This window comes from Podarcis raffonei, chromosome 14 (assembly GCF_027172205.1).
Source record: "Podarcis raffonei isolate rPodRaf1 chromosome 14, rPodRaf1.pri, whole genome shotgun sequence".
NCBI classification, from domain to species: domain Eukaryota; kingdom Metazoa; phylum Chordata; class Lepidosauria; order Squamata; family Lacertidae; genus Podarcis; species Podarcis raffonei.
In genome coordinates this window covers 43,672,368-43,696,029 of record NC_070615.1, presented here as the reverse complement: position 1 = coordinate 43,696,029, position 23,662 = coordinate 43,672,368, and the positions used below count along the sequence as shown (strand labels likewise).

Below are 23,662 nucleotides of genomic sequence, written 5' to 3'. Positions count from 1 at the left end.
ACTTGCACTGCAAACCCTGTCACAACTCAAGGCCACACCATTTCCCCTTTAAAAGGCAGAGCTGCTTGCTTCAAGGACCAGGAAGCCGGGCCCAGCCTACACACTTCTGCCGGTGAATCAGCTTCTTCATTCAGAAACATGATGGTGCTGACTCATAAGAGGGTTACACACCAATAGACAGGAAATGCAAATCCAGATTCTCTCTGGTTAAACACACACACACACACACACACACACACACACACACACACAGCTCAGCTCAACCCACAGGGACATGTTGTGGCGTCCCTCACTGAAACCCAGCAAGAATCCTGCACACCACCTCACCGGAAGGAAGAGCCCCCTCAGTTGTTGAAACCTCGGTGGGATACCTAATGCGAAAAGACAATAGATGAGCCCTCCTTGTTTAAAGCGGTATTGTAACACTTTAAACCAGGCCAAAGTCCTAATCCGGTGCACTGCTCTGTTTAATCCAGTCTATAATATAACCTGGGGTAAAATCCTTTAAAAAAGCTCAACAATATCAATCTTAAAAAAAAGCTCAACAACTTCAATCCTTAAAACTTAAATCCTTAACAACTCTGGTTGGCCCTCATGCATGTTCACTTCATCAAATCTGGCCCTCTTTGAAAAAAGTTTGGACACCCCAAAACTGTCATGGCTTCCTTCAGAGAATCCTGGGAGCAGTAGTTTGTTACGTTTAAACCGTCCATTCCTCTTCCCAGGGAATTCTGGGAACCTTGTGAGAAGAACAGGGGGTCAGCTAACAATCCTGCCTACTGTGGGCCCCCCGGCCTTCCGCCGTAAAAGCACCTACGGGCGCCAGCCACCACCGAGGGTAGCCCAGGCAGTTTGCTGCCATGAAAACGGCAAAGAATCAAAAAATTCAGAACGGGAAGCCTTTGCCGACCCCAATCGACCTCTTCAGAATCCATGCAGTGTTGACAAGTGTTACTGGGGAGGAGGGAAATGTGGGAGAGAAAGTTTGGAGGCGGGAAATGGTATGCAAAGCCTGCTGACCACAATCCTTTACACATTTCCTTGGGAGAAATTCCACTGCAATCCGCGGGGCTTTCTTCCACAGCAAACAAAGATAGGATGTTCAAGGCAAAAAAGGATGGGACAGGTCTGTCAAAGAAACTCCTGCTCGCATACCAGCCGAGGATTATTATGAACTGTAGACCTGCGAACTTTCCCCACATGCCCAGATTTTAATCTTCCTCACCCTCTTCCCTGACGGTTTATTTAAACATCCAGCCTGAAGAATTCTGTGGGATAAAAAGCAATATGAACAATGAAATACACAGACACACCTCTGCAACATTTTGGTTGGTCCAAATAAAGGAATTGCCCTAATGTAGTTATTGCACCATTCCCCCACCCCTTCAGAACAGAATATCCAGTTCTGGTGTTAACTACACTTTTATCCTGCAATATCTCCAAGGAGTTCAAGGTAGCATAAACAATTATTTCTCCACAGCCACCCCATTTACCCAGACATACACATGCACACACACCTCACACCCACTTTGTGAAGTAGGTTACGCTACAGAGCCAGGAAACCTATGGCATCTCCAAGCATTGTTGGATTGTACAATTCCCATCACCCCTAAGCCCAACCCAGACCAGGGCTCTAGCCACTACACCATGCTGCCTCTCACACCCTGTCTTTCTATAATAATAACCACCACCACCACCACCACCACCACCACCAAAGAATTGATGCTTTTGAATTCTGGTGCTGGAGGAGACTCTTGAGAGTCCCATGGACTGCAAGAAGATCGAACCTATCCATTCTGAAGGAAATCAGCCCTGAGTGCTCACTGGAAGGACAGATCCTGAAGCTGAGGCTCCAATACTTTGGCCACCTCATGAGAAGAGAAGACTCCCTGGAAAAGACCCTGATGGTGGGAAAGATGGAGGGCACAAGGAGAAGGGGACGACAGAGGACGAGATGGTTGGACAGTGTTCTCAAAGCTACAAACATGAGTCTGACCAAACTGCGGGAGGCAGTGGAGGACAGGAGTGCCTGGCGTGCTCTGGTCCATGGGGTCACAAAGAGTCGGACACGACTAAACAACAACCACCACCAAAGTACACAACGGAAACTTTCATCCTGACTCAAGCTCACTTCCTTTCCTCGAGGGCTTAATAAAGATGCGATGACCAACATTTATGCATCAGCTTAACCGGATTCAGAAGGAAGTGATTTTTATTCATTTATGGCAGTGATGCCCAGTGTGGAGGCCCCTCCGGAGTGCAACCATTGGCTATGCTAGCAGTGGCTGATGGGAACTGGAGTCCAACAACAACCAGAGGGTGTGAAATATTTGCTACGCCTGCTTTAAGACAGCTGTATATTATTATTCTTGCAAATATACCACAGCAGTTCACAATACGGTCCTAGGTTTTGGTCTGAAGATGCAAGAGGGCCTGCTGAAGCAAAGTAGGTCTGCTTCTGGTCAGTATCTGGGTGGCTGGCCATCTCAGAACAGGAGGCATGCCGATTTGAGTTCCAGGGTGGAAGAATGGTGGGACAGAAATTGCTGTTGACATCTGTTTGTCCCGGGCGCAAAGCTCATCAGTGTACAGTGGTGCCCCGCAAGACGAACGCCTCGCAAGACGGAAAACCCGCTAGACGAAAGGGTTTTCCGTTTTGGAGGCGCTTCGCAAAACGAATTTCCCTACGGGCTTCCTTCGCAAGACGAAAGCCCATAGGGAAATCTCCGGGACAGCGGGGAAGCGCAGCGCGTCTTCCCCACTGTCCTCGGACCTCCTCTGAAGGCTGGCGGTGGGGCGGAGAGACCTCCTCCCGCCGCCAGGCTTCGGAAGGCTGCTCCGAAGGCTGGCGGTGGGGCGGAGAGACCTCCTCCCGCCGCCAGGCTTCGGAAGGCTGCTCAATGCATTCCTGTGGGAAACCGTGCTTCGCAAGACGAAAAACTCGCAAGAAAGAACGAACTTGCGGAACGAATTAATTTCGTCTTGCGAGGCACCACTGTATATGGAAGGCAGCCCTGTACATATCAGGGAGTTTTAAATGTTTGACGTTTTATTACTTTTTATATTTTGCTGCAAGCCTCCCAGAGTAGCTGGGGAAAGCCAGCCAGATGGGCAGGGTATAAATAATAAAATTGTTGTTATTATTATTAAATTATTGTGGTGGTGCTGGGCTGCTCAAACATCAAGACACCCCCCACTTGGTCTTGCTGATGTGGTCCAAAAGAAAGCAGTGCATTTAAAGGGATATTATAATATGATGAATGCGCGAGCAGGATTTGAGTTATGAGCAAGAGAAAGATTTAGAAATTATTGTACTGTGATTAGGATACAAAAAAGGGAAGATGGGGTGCAGCAAAGAGGTGGGGGGGAATTGGAAAACAGGATAAGAAGTTGATAAAACAAAAGAAAGAATTGTAGTCGTACCTCGGTGTGACGCTAACATATGAGAGTGCTGAAAATGAAATAGTTAAATAGGTTACCCAATCAGAATCCAGGGGGGTGGAGTCAGAAGGACTATAAAACCAGCTCTGGGAGGGGCAAAGAGGGAGTTTGTTGGGAGTTGGGTGGTTGCATAGCTGTGAACCGTCCCTTATTTGGTGGGAAAGTCCCTTACCCCAGAGCTGTGTCCCGCAGCTGTCCCTTATTGATGATGTCCCTTAAATTTCCCAGGTTTCAAAGGAAGCAGCTCCTCTCCCTCCCTCCCTGCTAGCCAGGGAGGAGGGAGGCTCCAACTGTGTTGCTTGGCTGCGTTGCTCACCCAATAAGGAGTCTAAGAACGACTGGGGGGTGGAGCTTGCATGCCTTGTGCCAATCAAATCGGCCGCGTTGCCTGGGGACTCGCCTTTGCTCAGCGCTTCCCAGCGGAGAGGGGACGGTGGTTTTCCTTGCTGCATCCCCTTTGTCGGGTTGCTGCGCTGTGGGAACCACCACTTGAGGCTTTGTTTGGCTGCTGACTGGGCTTTCTGCCTTTGGCTGGGAGGGGCTCAGAAGTTGAACATACCTGTGCTTGGAAAATCCCTTATTTTGGCTGATGATCCCTTATTTTCGAGGCTGCTGGTCCCTTATTTTCAAATCTATGGGTGGGTGGTTGGAGTGGAAGTGAATTGGGATAGAGTCTGTGGGGAGGTTGAGTTAGTGTAGCGAAAGAAGCTGAGTTAGGAACAGTTAGGAGCTAGGAAGACAAGTAAATATCTGAGAGGTGCTTTAGTGAGTGAGAGCAAGTAGCGGAAGTTATAGGTCTGGATAGGCACCCCATGAATGTAATTGACCGATACCATTTATGAAACCACACGCTTGTTAAACTGCAATAAATAAACAGAAGTTTATGTTCCAATTTAACCCTGACTGGGCCTGGGTGGTGGCAGCGAGAAATAAAGTGGTGAAACGTCCAGGGACCCTGTGTGATCGCCACATTCGGTTACCCAATGCCTTGGGAGTCAAACGTTCCGGCTGCTGAAGGATCAAAAACCGGAAGCGAGTGTTCCCGTTTTCGAACGTTCTTTTGGAAGCTGAACATCTGACGGGGCTTCCACAGCTTCCGATTGGCTGCACAAGCTTCATAGAGCCAATCGGAAGCCGTGCTTTGAAAGTCGAACATTCCAGAAGTCGAACAGACTTCCAGAATGAATTCTGTTCAACTTCCGAGGTACAAATGCATTACATATTGGAATTATATGTGAAATCTGTGAGAATTGAATAAAACTCCACATATTTAAATGAAAAGGAAAGCAGAGCAATACATTTGGCATCAGCTTGGCTGCAGGAGTTGCCAAAAGGAGGTGAACAAAAATTAAAAATAGTATTTTGTAATATTATGCTGCTACATATCTAAAATACAGTGGTACCTCGGGTTACATATGCTTCAGGTTACAGACTCCGCTAACCCAGAAATAGTGCTTCAGGTTAAGAACTTTGCTTCAGGATAAGAACAGAAATCGGGCTCTGGCGGCGCAGCAGCAGCAGGAGGCCCCATTAGCTAAAGTGGTGCTTCAGGTTAAGAACAGTTTCAGGTTAAGAACGGACCTCCGGAATGAATTAAGTACTTAACCCAAGGTAACACTGTACTCCCCAAAAACACAATTAACACAAAACCACTTTCCAAATTCACCCCAAAACTTCCAGCAACTGTGTTGAAAATATAATTTCCCTCCGTAGGGCTCTGTAGTAAAGCATTTGCTATGCAGGCAGAAGGGGCCCAGGTTAAATCTCTGACATCTCCACATAGGGCTGGGAGAGACTCTTGCCTGAAACCCTTGAGGGCTCCTGCCAGTCAGTGTAGACAATACTGACCTACATGGACCAATGGTCTGACTCAGGTGTAAGGCAGCTTCCTATGTTTTGAAAAGATTATTCAAGTTCCTTGTCATCACGCTCACCTGTAAAGGCACCTGACAAGCCAGCGATGCCTTCCAGGCTCACTCACCTGCACAGGTGATAATTCCCCAGCATCCTTTCCACATGAGGTTAAGCAAACACACACACACGCAAGCAAGCAGCAGCACAAGATACAGTATGCAAAGCTAATAGATAATAGCTGTTGAAAGGACCATACTTTGATCACATCCAGTGATGTTGCTTCTCCAAGAAAATATTCTGCTGCTTTAAGTGATGAAGATCGGATACTTATAATAAAAAGAAGTTTGCTGTATTAATATATGAATCTATTAAAGGCTTTTAATCCTAATAGCCCAAAGTAGTGTTTTCTTATGGGTGAGCATCCAATAAAGTCCATTTTCAGTGCAATCCTATAAAAACTTCCATTAATTCCATTAACCTATTATTATTTATAGGACGCGGGTGGCGCTGTGGGTAAAACCTCAGCGCCTAGGACTTGCCGATCGCATGGTCGGCGGTTCAAATCCCCGCGGCGGGGTGCGCTCCCGTCGTTCGGTCCCAGCGCCTGCCAACCTAACAGTTCGAAAGCACCCCCGGGTGCAAGTAGATAAACAGGGACCGCTTACCAGCGGGAAGGTAAACGGCGTTCCGTGTGCTGCGCTGGCTCGCCAGATGCAGCGTGTCCCGCTGGCCACGTGACCCGGAAGTGTCTGCGGACAGCACTGGCTCCCGGCCTCTTGAGTGAGATGGGCGCACAACCCCAGAGTCTGGCAAGACTAGCCCGTACGGGCAGGGGTACCTTTACCTTTATTATTATTTATAATAATTATACTTGTTATATTTATTATCATCATCATCATTATTCCATTATTATTCCATTAACCCAATAATAACCCAATCCCATTAATGGGGCTTACTTCTGAGTAGAGACATATAGGAACGCATGGTAACTGACAACAATTCCCATCAGCCCCTTGGGCAACGGTCAGAAATATATTGATCCAGCAACACCAGGAAAGCCACAGGTTCCCCACCCCTGAACTAGGACTGACCATGGATTAGCTCACAGAAAGAGCACCCTGGCAGCCATCTTTTCTTTGACAACCTGTTGCATGCTTATGTGAGAAACAGCCCAGGTCGTTGCATGTCTTTATATGCTCGGTTAACACAAGGTCATGCAGGTGGCTTTTGTATGTGATGTTAATACAGTTGTACCTTGGTTTGTGAACGCCTTGTGAGTCAAACGCTTTGGCTCCCAAATGCCGCAGACCCAGAAATGAGTGTTCCTGTTTGCAAACGTTATTTGGAACCCGAATGTCCAACGCGGCTTCCAATTGGCTGCAAAAACTTCCTGCAGCCAATCGGAAGCTGCGGCTTGGTTTCCAAATGTTTTCCCCACTTACATGCATTTTGACGCACGTGTGACCGCATCTACGTGCAGAGCCAGGAAATATTTAAACAAATAGATTTAAATAGCAAAAATGGCGCAAAAAGAGCAGAAACAGCTTGCAATCCCATGAGCCTTTGCACCAACATTTGAGGACTGTGGAGAGCTAGAGCTTGGAGGGAATTGTTGTGGTGGAGTTTGGTGGGGGCTTTTGTGGATTTTGGACCGAGTTCGGCTTTTTAGATGGTGTTCCCCACTATATACGATTTCACGTATACGTGTGGTACCTGGGAATGTAACCCCCATCAGTGGGGAGACACCTGCATCAGGATTTCTGTCATTTAATTCTACTTGGGGCTCATCATGCTCTTCCACGACTGCTGATTTATGTATCTTTAATGGGACTGCCAGATCAGGAGCATCCCAGATCCTGAGATTTCAGGGCCCAAGCCTGAGACTTGGTGATGTCACAGGGACAGGCCCTGGAGATGGAGGTTAATTGGGAGAGGGGAGCAGAGGAGGACAGGTCTCCCAGAGGTTCTGCGCTATAATTTGCAGCCAAGTCCTGCCAGGCTAACGCTCGCAAACATGCATAATCTTCTTAATATTCTTTTAGTCTATCAAAGGCATTCTCACCCACCTGAAGATTCAAGCCGTCTACCTGTCAGGGGAAGGCAAACCTGGAGGCTGGTCAGAACTGGAGGTCTGGTAACCTGAATGTATAGTTTTTAATATATTGACCAAATATTCTATTGCTGCAAACCACTTTCTGTTCATTTTGCAGTTTGGCAAGTAAGATAAGCAGATACACACACCTTTAAAAAAATAAATGGCACAATGACCCTACAGCTTTCCATTTCCGACTTATTTAAAAACCCACATAATACAAAGTGGTTTTGGAGTCGTTTAGAGGGTTTGTTTTTTTAAAAATGGTCCAAATAAATTAGCCCACTTCATTAAGTGACTTCCTGTGTCACCTTTGGGCATTCTGACCCGCCAAAGAGATTTCTGCAAACGTGCCAAAAGGGAAGTGGGCGATGACAGGCCTCCAAGTATGTGCCGAAAGGATATTAAGGACTGATTTTTACAACACAGCAACCGCTTGCTTTTATCACACCAGCTTTTGAGGCATTTCCAAAAGCTTCTGGCTGTCTCCAGCAAAACTCTGTTCCACAAGACTGTAGCTCAGTGGTAGAACATTAAGTCCATTAATACAGGGATGAGGAAATTATGACCCTCCAGGTCAGAGCTTTCTAAACTTTTCGTGTTGGTGACACACTTTTTAGATGTGCATCATTTTGCAACACAATAATTCAGTTTTTCTAGCAAACTGGAGGTTAAACTAACCCCTTTCCAGCCCCGGGAGGAGTGCAGGGAGCGTGACACACCTAGAACACACTGACATGTCCTGACACACAGTTTGGAAAGCTCTGCTCCAGATGTTCCTGGACTCCAATTCCCATCAGCCCCAGGCAACATGGCCAATGGTCAGGGATTGTGGGAGCTGGAGTCCATCAACATCTGGAGAGGCCCGCAGGTTCCTCACCCTTGGACCAAAGTTACTTAGCCCAACCAGAAAAACAATGCCTGCCTGCCTGCACATACCTATGTTAGTCAGTGATGGACAACTGTCCTCCAATTTTCAAAATTCTCCCAGTTCATTTGCAGGCAAGGGATTCTTACCCACCGCAGGCAAATCAGGCAAGCAGCTATTTACGAGCCTGCCATAAAGCAAGTCTGGCAAATGAGAACACCGAAACGCAAAGAACATTTCGGTATCTAGCTCTCTCTCTCTCTCTCTCTCTCTCTCTCTCTCTCTCTCTCTCTCCTTGCCAGTTACGCAAGTAGTAATTACTCTATTATGCCTAACTATGCAAACAACGTGCGGGCCATACCCCAGTAGTCATTAACAGAGTACTTAAAAGGGTTCCCCGGCCTTTGATGTGGGGAATTAACAAATAACGAAGCATTCTTGTTCCAACTGTAATCCCAGAAAGGGACATTCCCTTGTATTTAAATTTTTTATTTTTATCTTAAGCAGAACACACATAGGCACACACAGCTCAGGTGTGCTGCCTGGTCAAAAGTGTCAAACACAATTCCATATTCATGCGCTTACAATTCCCACTGTGCTCAATGGGGTTTATTTGATGGGCACGGGATTGCAGGCCAGTATGTGTTTTTGGTACAATTAACTGCAATGTTAATTAACTGCAAACCAAGCTGTTTTCCAAATTTTGCTGCCTTCCCCTCTCCCACCCCACCCCCCAAAAAACTAGAATTAAACCACTTCAGGAGCCTTGGAAATTCTAGGTGCAGGAAAAGGATGCTGAACCTCAGTCCCAGGAAATAAATGACGCCCCCCCCAACCTGTTTCTCTGGCCCTTGGGACCCTCCCTCAGGCCATGCTCCAACCCGGACTAAAGGAATGAATAATCTAAATAATCTTATAGCATCTTGAAATGTCTGTCCATTTCATGTCCTCAGGACCAAAGCCCACACCTCCATTAGGACTGCCCACCACCCATCACATAAATGGCTGCTGGATGGCAAAATGCACCTGGCGCCTAACTAATTTTGGACACTGGGGCCATCTGAATAAGTCAGTCTCAGCCTGCCAAGGAGGGAGCCAGTCTAACCTCTCCTGGGAAGGAATTCCACCAAGTTGCGGCCACGGGAAAAGGCTCCCTTTCGTGCCACCGCCGACCATGCGCTTCCGATGCTCATGGGACTGACAGAAGGTGGTCGACCGAGGATCCTAGCACCCAGGCAGGTTCATATACAGTGGTACCTCGGGTTACATACGCTTCAGGTTACAGCCTCTGCTAACCCAGAAATAGTGCTTCAGGTTAAGAACTTTGCTTCAGGATGAGAACAGAAATCGTGCTCCAGCGGCACAATGGCAGCGGGAGGCCCCATTAGCTAAAGGGGTGCTTCAGGTTAAGAACAGTTTCAGGTTAAGTACAGACCTCCGGAACGAATTAAGTACTTAACCTGAGGCACCACTGTATAGGGAGGCACATTCTCTCAGGAAGCCTGGGCCCAAGTCATATAGGGCTTCAGACGTCATAACCAACACTTTGAATTGTGCAGTTGTTTTCATGACCTGGGGTAGCCCAGCTGGTACAGCACGAGACTCTTAATCTCAGGGTTGTGGGTTCAAGCCGCACAGTGGGCAAAAGATTCCAGCATTGCAGGGGGTTGGGTGAGGTTATCTACGTGCGCTCCCTTCCAGCTCTACAATTCTATGCGGTCTGGAAGAGGCGCCAGTCAGCAGCCGGGCTGGAGCATTTTGGGGCAGCTGAAGCTTCCAACTAAGAGGGGTTTGATAAAGATCTTGTCCAGTACGGGAAGACACGGGCCACAGACTCCACCTCTGCAGAGCCACAGGGGTACTTGTGTTCATGCTGGGGGCTTTTAAGGCATCTCCCTATATCCCTCATTGCCAGTGGCAAGAATTCAGACTGAATCTTGCCCTCTATCTCTGTACTGCTGCTAGCCACTGCATCCTGCAGCCACTGACTCCTAGCAGGAAAGGAGGCTGCCTAATACCAGATCAGACCAGATCAGGTCCAGCTACATCTATCGTCCACAACAGACACATCCAACTCTATAGAGACTGCGATCTACTCCCAGTATAATGTGATCTACTCATTGTCATTGCCCACAACTGTTGAGCTTTCCTTAGGGGAAGAGACCAGAGTTGAGCTTTTTGGGGGAAAGGTGTCAAGACCATCAATCACACAACAGTCCACGGACCTCACTCCTTCTCCCACTCTGCCGCCAACTAAGGGAGTTAAAGCTTTCACAGCAGCGCCAGGAGGGGCAGGATGCGTCGCCATTGCTCAGGAGCAACTAGGCAATCTTTTTTTTTAACTCCTGCAATCGACCTGGATAACCCTGGCGATCTACCTGTCGATCGTGGTCGCCCAGTTGGACATTGCTGGTCTACAATTACCAGCAACACCTCTCCAGGGATTCAGGCTGAAGAAGAAGAGTTTGGATTTGATATCCCGCCTTTCACTCCCTTTAAGGAGTCTCAAAGCGGCTAACATTCTCCTTTCCCTTCCTCCCCCACAACAAACGCTCTGTGAGGTGAGTGGGACTGAGAGACTTCAAAGGAGTGTGACTGGCCCAAGGTCACCCAGCAGCTGCATGTGGAGGAGCGGGGAATCGAACCCGGTTCCCCAGATTACGAGACTACCGCTCTAAACCACTACACCACACTGGCAGGCAACATTCCCAACCCTACCTGGCCAGGAACTGAACCTGTGACCTTCTGCATGCAAGGCGGAAGCTCTACCAGTGAGCTAGGACCTTTCCCCAGCAGGACTCTTATTCTGCCCTGCGTCCTCTGACGTGCGGCGAGGACCACAGGAGCTGTGCAATATCTTGCCCCTTAGACAGAGTTCAGGCAGTCGAGAACAAGCAGCCAGATCCCACGCAAAGAGGACCGAGATTTGGAAACAGAAACGTGAGCAAGTGTTCCAAAACAAAAGCATGACACTATCTGCCCATCCCACCAAGGCTGAGTTACAGCTCAGAGCTGCTGCATGACACAGAGTGAAGCTCACGCAGCCTGTGATGATAAGAGCAGAAATATGAAACATCTGTAGAAAGAACTGCCTGTGAAGCTCATAAGGGCAAGCAAGGCCTTCTGATTTCTCCATACGTTTGTACCTTATACCATCATTATGCCACCCAGCCTCTTAAGGAACTCAACTCACCCACTTTATCTTCACAACAACCCTGCAAGGCCAGGCACAAAGAGCCTTGCGGTGTGCCAATGCTCTAACCGCTGCACCACACTGCCCCTCATGTTTATATGCACAGATAAAGACAACACACACATTTATAAGATATGCATTACTTATAACACAAAACAGCATACACCACCTTGAGCTCCTTGAAGGAACTGGGGGAGATAAATGTAATAATTTACATGTTATAGAGAGGATTGTTTGGCTCCCTCTGTCAAGTTTCAGACAAGCTGTTTTTAATTTCACCAATAATTTAGCAACGTCTGTATTTTTATGCTTAACTGGTTTTTCAAACCCGGCTCTTAGGTTTAAGCCGTGAACTTGTTTCTTAGCCATCCGAGCTGTTTCATTAACATTTTATGCCTTTTTTCTTTCTTTTGTAAGCTACATCAAGTCTATTTCTCAAAGAAAGGCAGGATGCAAACTTCCAAATAAATAAATATCGCCCATACAAAATTTTATACAGAAGCACCTTTTCAAATTCCATTTCTTCACTATGTTGAATGACCCTCGCACACTAATGTGACCCCAAAATATATAACTCGGGGTAAGTTTGGGGTAGGGAGAAGGAAGGCTATGTGCCACCAATATTCCATGACGTTCTACAAGTCTTTAGCTGAATCAGTGCCCTGTTTATTTTCTTTATTCAAAAAGATGTCTAGCATCACTCCGCTTTTGAATAACTTACCAGAAAAGCGGTATTCCTTGTCCAATGCAACACACTGCGCAGAGCAGGGATTACACGACTAAACGACTAAACACTTTCACACTAGTGCAGTTTACAACACACACACAAAACAAAAAAGAATACATCCATCATAAAATACAATCCACTGTGTAATCCACTGTGGGTGCACACCTGGCACACCTGTTTGCACCCACAGTGGATTACAGAGACCTCGATACAATTTTGGACTGAAAAATACACTCAGATTTGACACCTAAAGCGGTGATTCCGATTCCGCACCAATCACGCTACTGGCAAGCCACCTTCCAGATATTACTGTACTACAAAACCATTAATAATCACCTAATTAATAGTACTGGCAAATTGCCTTTCAAAACTGTTCTCAAGACATTGCACTGGCATAATGAGGACGGAAAATAAAACGCATTCAAGGAAGTTCAGGGACAACCGATCTCATTCTCACCAATGAATTCAAAACTCGTTTTAAAAACGGTTAAACAAAACAGTAAGAGATAATAAAAAAGACAGTGTGACCACCTTTCGGTTTTAAAGAGGGCAAAATCAGGAAGATCCCGCTCTCGGAGCGCCAGAGCTATCGTTAGGCCAGATTTATAGTCACAAGATTATTTCATTCGACTTGTGCGCTCAAACATTTCGCATTTGGGAGAGATCAGCAAGAGCTCTTGCATTGCTTATCCTTGCAAAAAAAATTAATTTTTTTGGCGGTTTCGAGCGTTGTGCGTTTCCTGCCATCCGTTTCTGAACACCGAAGTTTGCATTGGGGTGGAGCGCGGGGGTGCGAGCAGTTGGCCTTTGCCTGGGGCGCAAAAGAGCCTCTTGCCACTCGCGCAACCCACGCGAGATCCCTCTCTTACCTTTCGGAAGGGACATGGCTCTCTCTCTGGCTGCGTGGATCGACGGAGGAGAGAGAGCGCTGCTTCCTGGCGGGTTCCGCCCGATGAAGATCCGGCTAGGCGCCCAGGTGAGGCAGCGGGAGACGTCGGGGCAGGGCGCGCGCCGGCAGCACCCAGGACATGTCCAAACAGCCTCGCAGCCTTCGCGGGGATCAAGCGCAACAGCCTCTGCAGGAGGGGCGGCGAGGCGTTTGCATAAAAGGAGCCCCGGCCCCGCCCAGGACCATCCGTTCTGCCCCCCGCATTGGCTGCCTTCTCTGAAGGGGGCGTGGTTGTGCTAGACCACGCCTCCTTCCCTGCTCTACCTTTTATACGCAGGTAGCCCTGCAGGGAATCCCAGTCACCGGCTGCTGCGCGGTGGAGAAGCTCTGATCTATGCACAAGGCGGAAGGCGCTCTGGGTGCCCCAGGAATCCTCATCACCTTCTTCCCCTGCAAGGGTTTTTTTTTTTTTTTAATTTCTGTACCACTTTATATTTTTAAGAAAAATCTCAAACCGGTTTAGGTAAAGGTAAAGGGACCCCTGACCATTAGGTCCAGTCGTGGCCGACTCTGGGGTTGCGGCGCTCATCTCACTTTATTGGCCGAGGGAGCCAGTGTACAGCTTCCGGGTCATGTGGCCAGCATGACTAAGCCACTTCTGGTGAACCAGAGCAGCGCACGGAAACGCCGTTTACCTTCCCGCCGGAGCAGTACCTATTTATCTACTTGCACTTTGATGTGCTTTCGAACTGCTAGGTTGGCAGGAGCAGGGACCGAGCAATGGGAGCTCACCCCATCGCAGGGATTCGAACCACCAATCTTCTGATCGGCAAGTCCTAGGCTCTGTGGTTTACAGCAAAGCAGTTTACAGCATATTAAATCAATAAAACATAAATAAAACAATCTGAAGAAAGTCAAATATAGAGCATACAGTCAAATCAACATAACAGAAAACTAAAATGTTATCTTAAAAGATTTCAAAATAAAAGTTGGTTTCCCTGCACTGGGTTACCACTGGCATGCTGTGTTTCAGCATCCGAGGTCTTGCTTCTTCTGCGCCCTTGCCCTCTGAGGTTTGGCAAGAGGCTGCCAGGAAAACAGGAAGCTAGCTGCTGCTACTAGCCTTCGTTGGCATAAGTTAAAACAGTAAAATCATCCAAAGTCATCCAAATGCTTTGATAATCCAAACACATACAATATATAAAAGACTAGATAGCCACCACTGAATAAATCAGGAAATGTTAGATTTAGCTTTAAAGATCTTGGCTAAGTATCCCGAAACAATCTTTGTAGTATCATCCCTCGACAAATATTGGATGACAGACTCTTTGTAAATCAATATTTTGAGCTGCAAAGCAGTCCCTAGGAGATCTCTGCGATGAGTGTCGAGAAGAGGGCAACCCCAAATTATGTGATGGTGTTTTCCTATTACAGGAACAGAATGTGTTCTGGGAGGGGATTTGTTTGTTTTTTTTAAAAAAAAACTCAGGAAGCTAGCTGTCTTGTTGCACCGAGTCAGAAAAATCCATAATTTTCATGTGGTCCGTGGAGGGGGTGTGGGTGGGGAAGTTTGGGAATTTAGGGAAATTTGTATTTAGGGAAAATGTATTATCTCCAGATGTATCACCATGGGGCACCATAAAAGCTAACTGCTGCAGAACTCAGCCACATTATAACCATGTGTATCCCATCCCATCCGGCTACAGCCAAATAATCCCAAAGTGCATTAAAACAGCCCATTAAGAGTTTCACCCAAATGTTTGTACGGTGCATCGTTCAACATAGAAGTGCTACATTGCTGTCGTCAGGAATCTGCCCCATGTGGTGAACCAGGGAACTACAAGTGGCAGCATTATCTGCGGAGAACCACCCAAGCTTGGAATCTGGAACTTCCAGAGCAGGATGAGTTATCAAAAGGGATTCTTGTTCCAGCTTAACATTGTGTGGCGGGCAAGAGTCACATCCACGCCACATGTTCCTTAGCACTTTTATGCCACATTAGCAGTCACAGGGAATCCTGGGAACTGTAGTTTGTTCAGGGTGCTGGGAATTGTAGGTCTGTGTTTTATTATTTATTAAAACAGTGTCCATAGATCTAAGGGCAGTCCGCAGAAGGGGGCACAACCAAGAGTCCTCACGCAGGTGCCTGCTTCCATGGAGATCCCTGCCCCATTCTGGAAATGGCAGCGGAGCAACTCAGGTTCATGATGAGCAGGTGTGGACCCCAGAATGAGGCAGGCGAGGGGCCCCAGCATAGCTCAGCCCAGTGCTCCTCTCTGAGGATGTTGGAGGGATTCCCTGCCAAAGGTTGCATTGGCTGGTTGGGCTCTCCCCTGTGCAGGCTCCAGTGGCGGTGAGCTCAGGTGGCGGTTGCAACTTGCCCACCCTGGGTCCCAGCAACCCATGCTATGCTGCTGCATCACCAGAGGCCACCCCTAGCTCTCAGTGTGGTGTAGTGGTTAAGAGCAGTGGACTCGTAATCTGGTGAACCGGGTTCGCTTCCCCGCTCCTCCACATGCAGCTGCTGGGTGACCTTGGGCTAGTCACACTTCTCTGAAGTCTCTCAGCCCCACTCACCTCACAGAGTGTTTGTTGTGGGGGAGGAAGGGAAAGGAGAATGTTAGCCGCTTTGAGACGCCTTAGGGTAGTGATAAAGCGGGATATCAAATCCAAACTTCTCTTCTTCTTCTTCTTCTTCTTCTTCTTCTTCTTCTTCTTCTTCTTCTTCATGTTTGGGCCCTGAAATCTCAAATCTCAGGGTTTGGTGTGCTCCTGAGCTGGCAACACCCTACACCAGGCATGGCCAAACATGGCCCTCCAGCTGTTTTGGGACTACAACTCCCATCATCCCTAGCTGACAGGACCAGTGGTCAGGGATGATGGGTATTGTAGTCCCAAAACAGCTGGAGGGCCAAGTTTGGCCATGCCTGCCCTACATACACTGGGGGGGGGGGAATAGGGATCCAAATGCAATCTGGCCTCTCTGTGTGTGTCTTAACTCCCTCTTATCTTGAAGGGTGGAATTGGGTAAGAAGGTGGACAGGAAAAGAGAAGCCTTATGAGAAGAATGAAAGGGCGGAGAGATGTTAGGACAGCGTGCGTGGGCGGAGAAGTTATTCATTTCAGTAGGAAAGGAAGGTGTGGAAAGGAAGCTGTTAGGCTGCTAATCTGTGCCATGGATTAAAGCACAGAATGAACTCAGGCTTGCTAGAGAGGTTAAAAGCAACAAAAAAGGCTTTTATGGGTATGTTCGTAGCAAAAGGAAGAATAAAGAAGCAGTGGGGTCACTCAGAGGAGAAGATGGTGAAATGCAAACAGGGGACACAGAAAGGGCTGAACTCCTCAATGCCTTCTCCGATAAAGAAAACAATGCCCGACCTGAAGAATTTGGAGCAAAGGATTCAGCAGAGGAAACACAGCCCAGAATAACTAAGGAGATAGTACAAGAATACTTGGCTAGTCTAGATGTATTCAAGTCTCCAGGGCCAGATGAACTGCATCCAAGAGTATTAAAAGAACTGGCAGATGTGATTTCAGAACCACTGGCAGTCATCTTTGAGAATTCCTGGAAAACAGGCGAAGTCCCGGCAGACTGGAGGAGGGCAAATGTTGTCCCTATTTTCAAAAAGGGGAAAAGAGAGGACCCAAATAATTACCGCCCAGTCAGTCTGACATCAATACCAGGGAAGATTCTGGAGCAGATCATTAAGCAAACAGTCTGTGAGCACCTAGAAAGAAATGCTGTGATCACCAATAGTCAGGTGCCCCATGATATTCTTGTAAAGAAGCTGGTAAAATGCGGTCTTGACTATGCTACCACTCAGTGGATTTGTAACTGGCTGACTGACCGAACCCAAAGGGTGCTCATCAATGGTTCCTCTTCATCCTGGAGAAGAGGGACTAGTGGGGTGCCACAGGGTTCTGTCTTGGGCCCGGTCTTATTCAACATCTTTATCAACGACTTGGATGATGGACTCAAGGGCATCCTGATCAAATTTGCAGATGACACCAAACTGGGAGGGGTGGCTAACACCCCAAAGGACAGGATCACACTTCAAAACGACCTTGACAGATTAGAGAACTGGGCCAAAACAAACAAGATGAATTTTAACAGGGAGAAATGTAAAGTATTGCACTTGGGCAAAAAAAATGAGAGGCACAAATACAAGATGGGTGACACCTGGCTTGAGAGCAGTACATGTGAAAAGGATCTAGGAGTCTTGGTTGACCACAAACTTGACATGAGCCAACAGTGTGACGCGGCAGCTAAAAAAGCCAATGCAATTCTGGGCTGCATCAATAGGAGTATAGCATCTAGATCAAGGGAAGTAATAGTGCCACTGTATTCTGCTCTGGTCAGACCTCACCTGGAGTACTGTGTCCAGTTCTGGGCGCCACAGTTCAAGAAGGACACTGACAAACTGGAACGTGTCCAGAGGAGGGCAACCAAAATGGTCAAAGGCCTGGAAACGATGCCTTATGAGGAACGGCTAAGGGAGCTGGGCATATTTAGCCTGGAGAAGAGGAGGTTAAGGGGTGATATGATAGCCATGTTCAAATATATAAAAGGATGTCACATAGAGGAGGGAGAAAGGTTGTTTTCTGCTGCTCCAGAGAAGCGGACACGGAGCAATGGATCCAAACTACAAGAAAGAAGATTCCACCTAAACATTAGGAAGAACTTCCTGACAGTAAGAGCTGTTCGACAGTGGAATTTGCTGCCAAGGAGTGTGGTGGAGTCTCCTTCTTTGGAGGTCTTTAAGCAGAGGCTTGACAACCATATGTCAGGAGTGCTCTGATGGTGTTTCCTGCTTGGCAGGGGGTTGGACTCGATGGCCCTTGTGGTCTCTTCCGATTCTATGATTCTATGATTCTAAAGGAGTACCCACCACCTGGGAGGAAACAATGAGAGATTGCAGGCCGCTCCCACCAATGTTAAATGTGTCTTTTGCACCTAACAGGCAAATACACTAATAATAATTATAAAAAGCCTCTGCTGCAGGGAAGGTTTGACATGTATCTGGACTGCAGCAAGTAAGCAGGTAGCAGGGGAGTTTAACCCATTTGCACCTTGCTGTGGTCCTGAGGAAGGTCCCTTCTCTGAAACTGAGGTATCTTTACTGGGAGGAATCCCCCACTTTGGTTCACTCCTGAGAATCCCACCACAACTTCCTGCAGCGAAAGGGCTAAGCATATAATATAGATAACATGGTAAAAGAGATGCCTCTTTTATTTACTTTATTGTTCATTTGTTGCAGTCCCATCCCACCCTTTTCCTCCAAGAACCACTGTACATTTAAAGCAGGCTTCCTCAACTTCAGCCCTCCACATGTTTTTGGCCTACAACTCCCATAATCCCTAGCTAGCAGGACCAGTGGTCAGGGATGGTGGAAATTGTAGTCTCAAAACATCCGAGTTTGAGAAAGCCTGCTTTAAAGCAATATTAGATCGCTTTAAATGGTAATGCCCCCCCCCCGAGTCCTGGGAACTGTAGTTTGTTAAGGGTGACTGAGCATTGTTAGGTCATGGGATTGCCATATCTTGAAGAACCGCCCTTGCTGCGCCCGTGCACCTCTTTGGCTGCCAATGGCCATGATGTGCAGAGCAACCCGAGCCCGAACCTGAGCCCTCCAAAACCCAGGACATTTCCATTGAAATGTAAACATCCACCCGGATGGGCATGTTGGCCCCCAATCAGAGGGTATGCCCAGGTTTTCCCAGACATATGGCAACCCTAGGAGACCCCTATCCCCCTCCCAGAGCTACAATTCCCTGAGTTCCCTGGCAAGAGGGATTGATCATTAAACCATTCTGGGAAGGGGAGTTAGGGGGTCTCCTAATGGCTCTCAGCCCCCCTTAACAGAACAGGGGTGGCCCACCAATTAGGCAAGGTGAGGTGACTGCCTTGGGCGGCAGGATCCACAGGGGCGGCAGAGCCAGCCTCCAAGGAACACATTGCCAGCTGCTGCCTCCACTGCTGTAAAAGCAGCATGACAACTGCCCCTCACTCCTTGGGGGCTGCTCAGCAGCCCCCGCCATTCCGCCTCTACAGCAGCCTCTTGGCAAATAGGTGCCGCTGTTCTCCTCCTGCCACGGGGAGTAAATGGCAGGGGCTGCCCTCTGGGGGCTGGGGGCGTGATTCCGAGCAAGCCCCTTCCTCACCACCCACAACACTTTTGATTCCCACTTCAACCATCAGGTAAAGCTGATTTTATTCTCGCCCTTGTTCCCGGTGTAGATCTTCATTCACCCCCTTGTTCCCTGGTGGGGTGCTATGCAGGTCATGGCTCACTCTGTTTCAGGGCCGAAAAACGGTGCACATGTTGGCAATTGCGTACATGTCAAACGTGTGCAAAGGGGGAGTTGCCTGTACAGTGGTACCTCGGGTTAAGTACTTAATTCGTTCCAGAGGTCCGTTCTTAACCTGAAACTGTTCTTAATCTGAAGCACCACTTTAGCTAATGGGGCCTCCCGCTGCTGACGCACCACGGGAGCATGATTTCTGTTCTCATTCTGAAGCAAAGTTCTTAACCTGAAGCACTATTTCTGGGTTAGCGGAGTCTGCAACCTGAAGTGTATATAACCTGAGGTACCACTGTACTGTGGTTCATTTCAGGCACCAAAGTGCCCTGGGCCAGCCTTGTTAACAAACTACACCTCCCAGGATTCTTTGAGGGAAGTCATGACTGTTTAAAGTGGAATGTTACTGTTTTGAAAGTATAGTTTGATGGGGTCTTCATTATGCTTTGGGCATGAGCCTGAGGGAAAGAATGTTCACCACCTGTGATGGATCCTAAGCTTAACTCACCAGCGGCATAGAAGTCTTGGGTGTTGCACAGATAGTGTCGTTTGATGGTTTAATCACAAGGTGGCATGGGACTTGTTTGAGCTGTGAGTTTCAAGACAGCCAAGGTGCTTCCTAGTGAGGCATTAGGTCAGCCTTCCTCAAACTTGGGTTCCCAGGTGTTTGTTGGACTACAACTCCCATCATTCCTGGCCAGCATGGCCAGCGGTCAGGGATGATGGGAGTTGTGGTTCAAGAACATCTGCAAACCCAGACTCAGAGGCCGAAGAGGAGGGCTGGAGAGGGGACAAGAGGCAGTGATGGGGCAGGATTCTCCCTGAAGAATCCAGGGAGTTCCAAGCAGGGAGACTGCTTGGGAAAGACCCTGGAGGGGAGGAGTCTTGCAGAGTGGGGGAAAGGCAGGGACCTTCAGTCCTTGCAACTGCTTCACTGGAGCAAGACCTACTGGGAAGAGATGCTAGGATCACTAGGCCTGCTCTGTGAAGAGTGAAGAGCACTGACACCATGTTTTTTATTGCTGGTCATGTGACTCTGGCTCCTGACACCCAGTCAGCTGATCAAGGAGGGCAGGTGTTGGCACCAGCCCAGGTTGCATTTGGACTTCTACTTAGGAAGCTGCCTTATACCAGGTCAACCAACTGGTTCCTCTAAGGTCAGTATTTTATGCAATGGCTCTCCAGAGTATTTTCCAGTCCTACCTGGAGATGCCAGGGACGAAACCATGGACCTTCTGCATGCAAAGCAGGTGTTCCAACATCATACTATGACCATCCCCAGAAAGGCTTTGATATGAGGCTTAGGTTATAAATAAGCTCTACGTTCCTACACTGCCAGCCTTTGAGTGTTTGTGTGTGACGACTCAGGAGAAGACAAAATTGCTCCTCCGTCTCCCCCTTCCACCCTGAGCTTGAAAAACATGCCCACACGTCATTCATGCTTCCTTGAGATGCAGCCAACAGAACCTTCCCTTGTTTGTGATTTAACAGGAGCAGGGAGAAGGTCAGGTGGCCTTGCAGGAAAAGGACTCGTAAATGAGCTGCATGAGTAAATAGCACGGCACATACTGGGTGGTTTTCATATTCCCCACCCACTTCCATTCCAGAAATTCTTTGCTGTCAAGGGCCCTCTCCAAAGAATGCACACAACAGACACACAATGAGAGGCAAGAGGCTGGCCGAGTGCCTCTTTAGGAAAGCGAGGCAGCAAGTGACTTGGCATGTGTACACATTAGCAGCTTAAAACACAGCGAGGTCGTCTGTCTGCTGTCCCCACCCCTGCATTTCAAGTTACATTTGCACTTGCTGTACCTAGGGCTGCCAGCCCTCCAGGTCTGAACTGAAGTCTTCAGGTCCACCTGGCTCCCTCCAGGTGGCAGGTGAAGGGCTTGAATCTCCAAGAGTGACTTTATTAAGAAAGTGGTGCATGCAGCTTGCAAGCTTCAGCCCAGAAACTGGCTACAAATTATAGCGTGTACACGCTGGGGGGTATGCCTTCCTCTGCTCCCCTCTCCCAATTAACCTCCGTCTCCAGGGCCCATCCCCATGACATCCCCAGGAGCTGCCCTTAGGACTCAGGTTTGGGCCCTGACCTGGGTACATTACCTGATTTGTTTCTTTGTGCCTGCAACTCCTCTGAAATCCTATTCTAGGAAGCTGTCGTTTGCACATGTGCAATGGGAGTCCAAACTGTACACACTTCAGCTTATCTGTGGCTTGCATTTTCAACTTGTGTTTAAGCTGGTTTGTGGGAAATTTCAACAAACCTGATCACTTCTCAGGAAATACAGGGTGCATATGGATTGTGCGGCTCACATCATGTGTACTCAGCTACAAACTCCAGTTGTGGGAGCATGCTGGAGTCAGAGTAAACAACAACAACAATTTATTTATACCCCGCCCATCTGGCTGGGTTTCCCCAGCCACTCTGGGCGGCTGCCAACAAAATATTAAAACACAATGGTCTGTTAAACATTAAAAGTTTCCCCAAACAGGGCTGCCTTCAGATGTCTTGTAAAAGTCTGGTAGTTGTTTTTCTCTTTGACATCTGGTGGGAGGGCGTTCCACAGGGCGGGTGCCACTACCGAGAAGGCCCTCTGCCTGTGACTTGGCTTATCGCAGTGAGGGAACCGCCAGAAGGCCCTTGGCGCTGGACCTCAGTGTCCGGGCAGAACAATGGGGGTGGAGATGCTCCTTCAGGTATACTGGACCGAGGCCGGTTAGGGCTTTAAAGGTCAGCACCAACACTTTGAATTGTGCTCGGAAACGTACTGGGAGCCAATGTAGATCTTTCAAGATATGTGCACATATCCTTGTAGTACCTAGAATAATGATGGTCCAACTTGTGACCAGTGGGCCAGATCCAGGCCCCAAAGCAATTAATACCAACAATAATAATCTGAACCCAGTTAGTTAATCATGGAGATCAAATTCACACCCTAAAGTTCAAACACTCCTACCGCTTTAACATGGCCATAGCTTCCCCCAGAGAATCCTGGGAATTCTGGTTAATTAAGGGTGCTGAGAATGGTAGCTCTGAGGTCACTAATAAACTGTCGGCTTATTTGGAGAAAGCCATGACTGTGTTAAAGTGGTATTAGAGTGTTGTAAATGTATGACATGGATATGAGTGGACATCCTACCTTTCTGTCAAAAACAAACCAAAGCTGATTAAAAGACGAGAGAACCAAAATGGAACAGATTAGATCTTATGGACATTTTCACTGTAAAGTCAGCAACAGCTAAAGCTTCATGAAAGATCATACAAAGATAAAAATTCACTAGCAACACATTTAAATAATATGAAATAGCTGTTCATAAACTATAAGTCAGCTGGATGTTGGTTGTTTTTTTTAAAAAAGAAGTCACCTACAGTGGTACCTCGGGTTACATACGCTTCAGGTTACAGACTCTGCTAACCCAGAAATAGTGCTTCAGGTTAAGAACTTTGCTTCAGGATGAGAACAGAAATTGTGCTCCGGCGGCGTGACAGCAGCAGGAGGCCCCATTAGCTAAAGTGGTGCTTCAGGTTAAGAACAGTTTCAGGTTAAGTACGGACCTCTGTAACAAATTAAGTACTTAACCCGAGGTACCACTGTACTATCTAAAAACAGAGGGGGAGACAAACTAGGATGGCTGCTCATGCATCACCCAAGAAGAAGACGACAAGAGACAACACCAATTTGCATTAAAAATACCTTTGTTAATTTGTGTACCACTTAATGGGAATCACAAGCAGGGAAAGCATTGTCACACTCAGATCCTGTTTGTGGGCTTCCAATCTGCATTCCCATCTTGTAGGCAGCTGAGAACTAGGTTGGCCTGGGGTGGGGAATATTTTTTTGGCTCTACAAGCTGAACCTGGCCTACCTGCTCTCTCCAGTTAACCTAAGAGGCTGTTTTCTGAAAACACACCTGGCTGTCCCATATGGAACATCAGATGCGAGGCAGGCCGTCCTGCAGCTGCAGAAAACTGGAATGAATTTGAAGCAGATGCAGGGGGAATTCCTGTGTTGTGAACACACTATGTATTTAAAGCACATTCAAGGCATGTTTCTTTCCCTCAAAGGATTCTGGGAACCTTGGTTTGTTAAGTTAGGTTGCTGGGAGTTGTAACTCTATGATGGGTAAACTACAGAGCCCAGAATTCTTTGAGGGAAAGAATGTGCTTTGCATGTGATTTAATCAGGATAGTTTCCTCCGTTTCCCAGTTAGCTACTATGACTCACGTCATTCATTTAATCCTAGGCGGAATCCACACAATGGGGCAAATTCAGAGGAAGGTTTCGTGCCAGTTC

The 23,662-nt window shown here is 47.7% G+C and overlaps 1 protein-coding gene across 1 annotated transcript in view; it reads right to left on the bottom strand.

Annotated features, from left to right (window-relative positions):
* Positions 1 to 13,332, bottom strand: part of MAP2K3 (mitogen-activated protein kinase kinase 3) — a 66,787-nt gene extending 53,455 nt beyond the window's left edge. The window contains exon 1 of the mRNA XM_053365535.1: positions 13,045 to 13,332. Within this exon, the coding sequence (XP_053221510.1) occupies positions 13,045 to 13,060 (16 nt within the window). The 5' untranslated portion in view covers positions 13,061 to 13,332. The remainder of the gene's footprint in view (positions 1 to 13,044) is intronic.
* Positions 13,333 to 23,662: the final 10,330 nt, after the last annotated feature.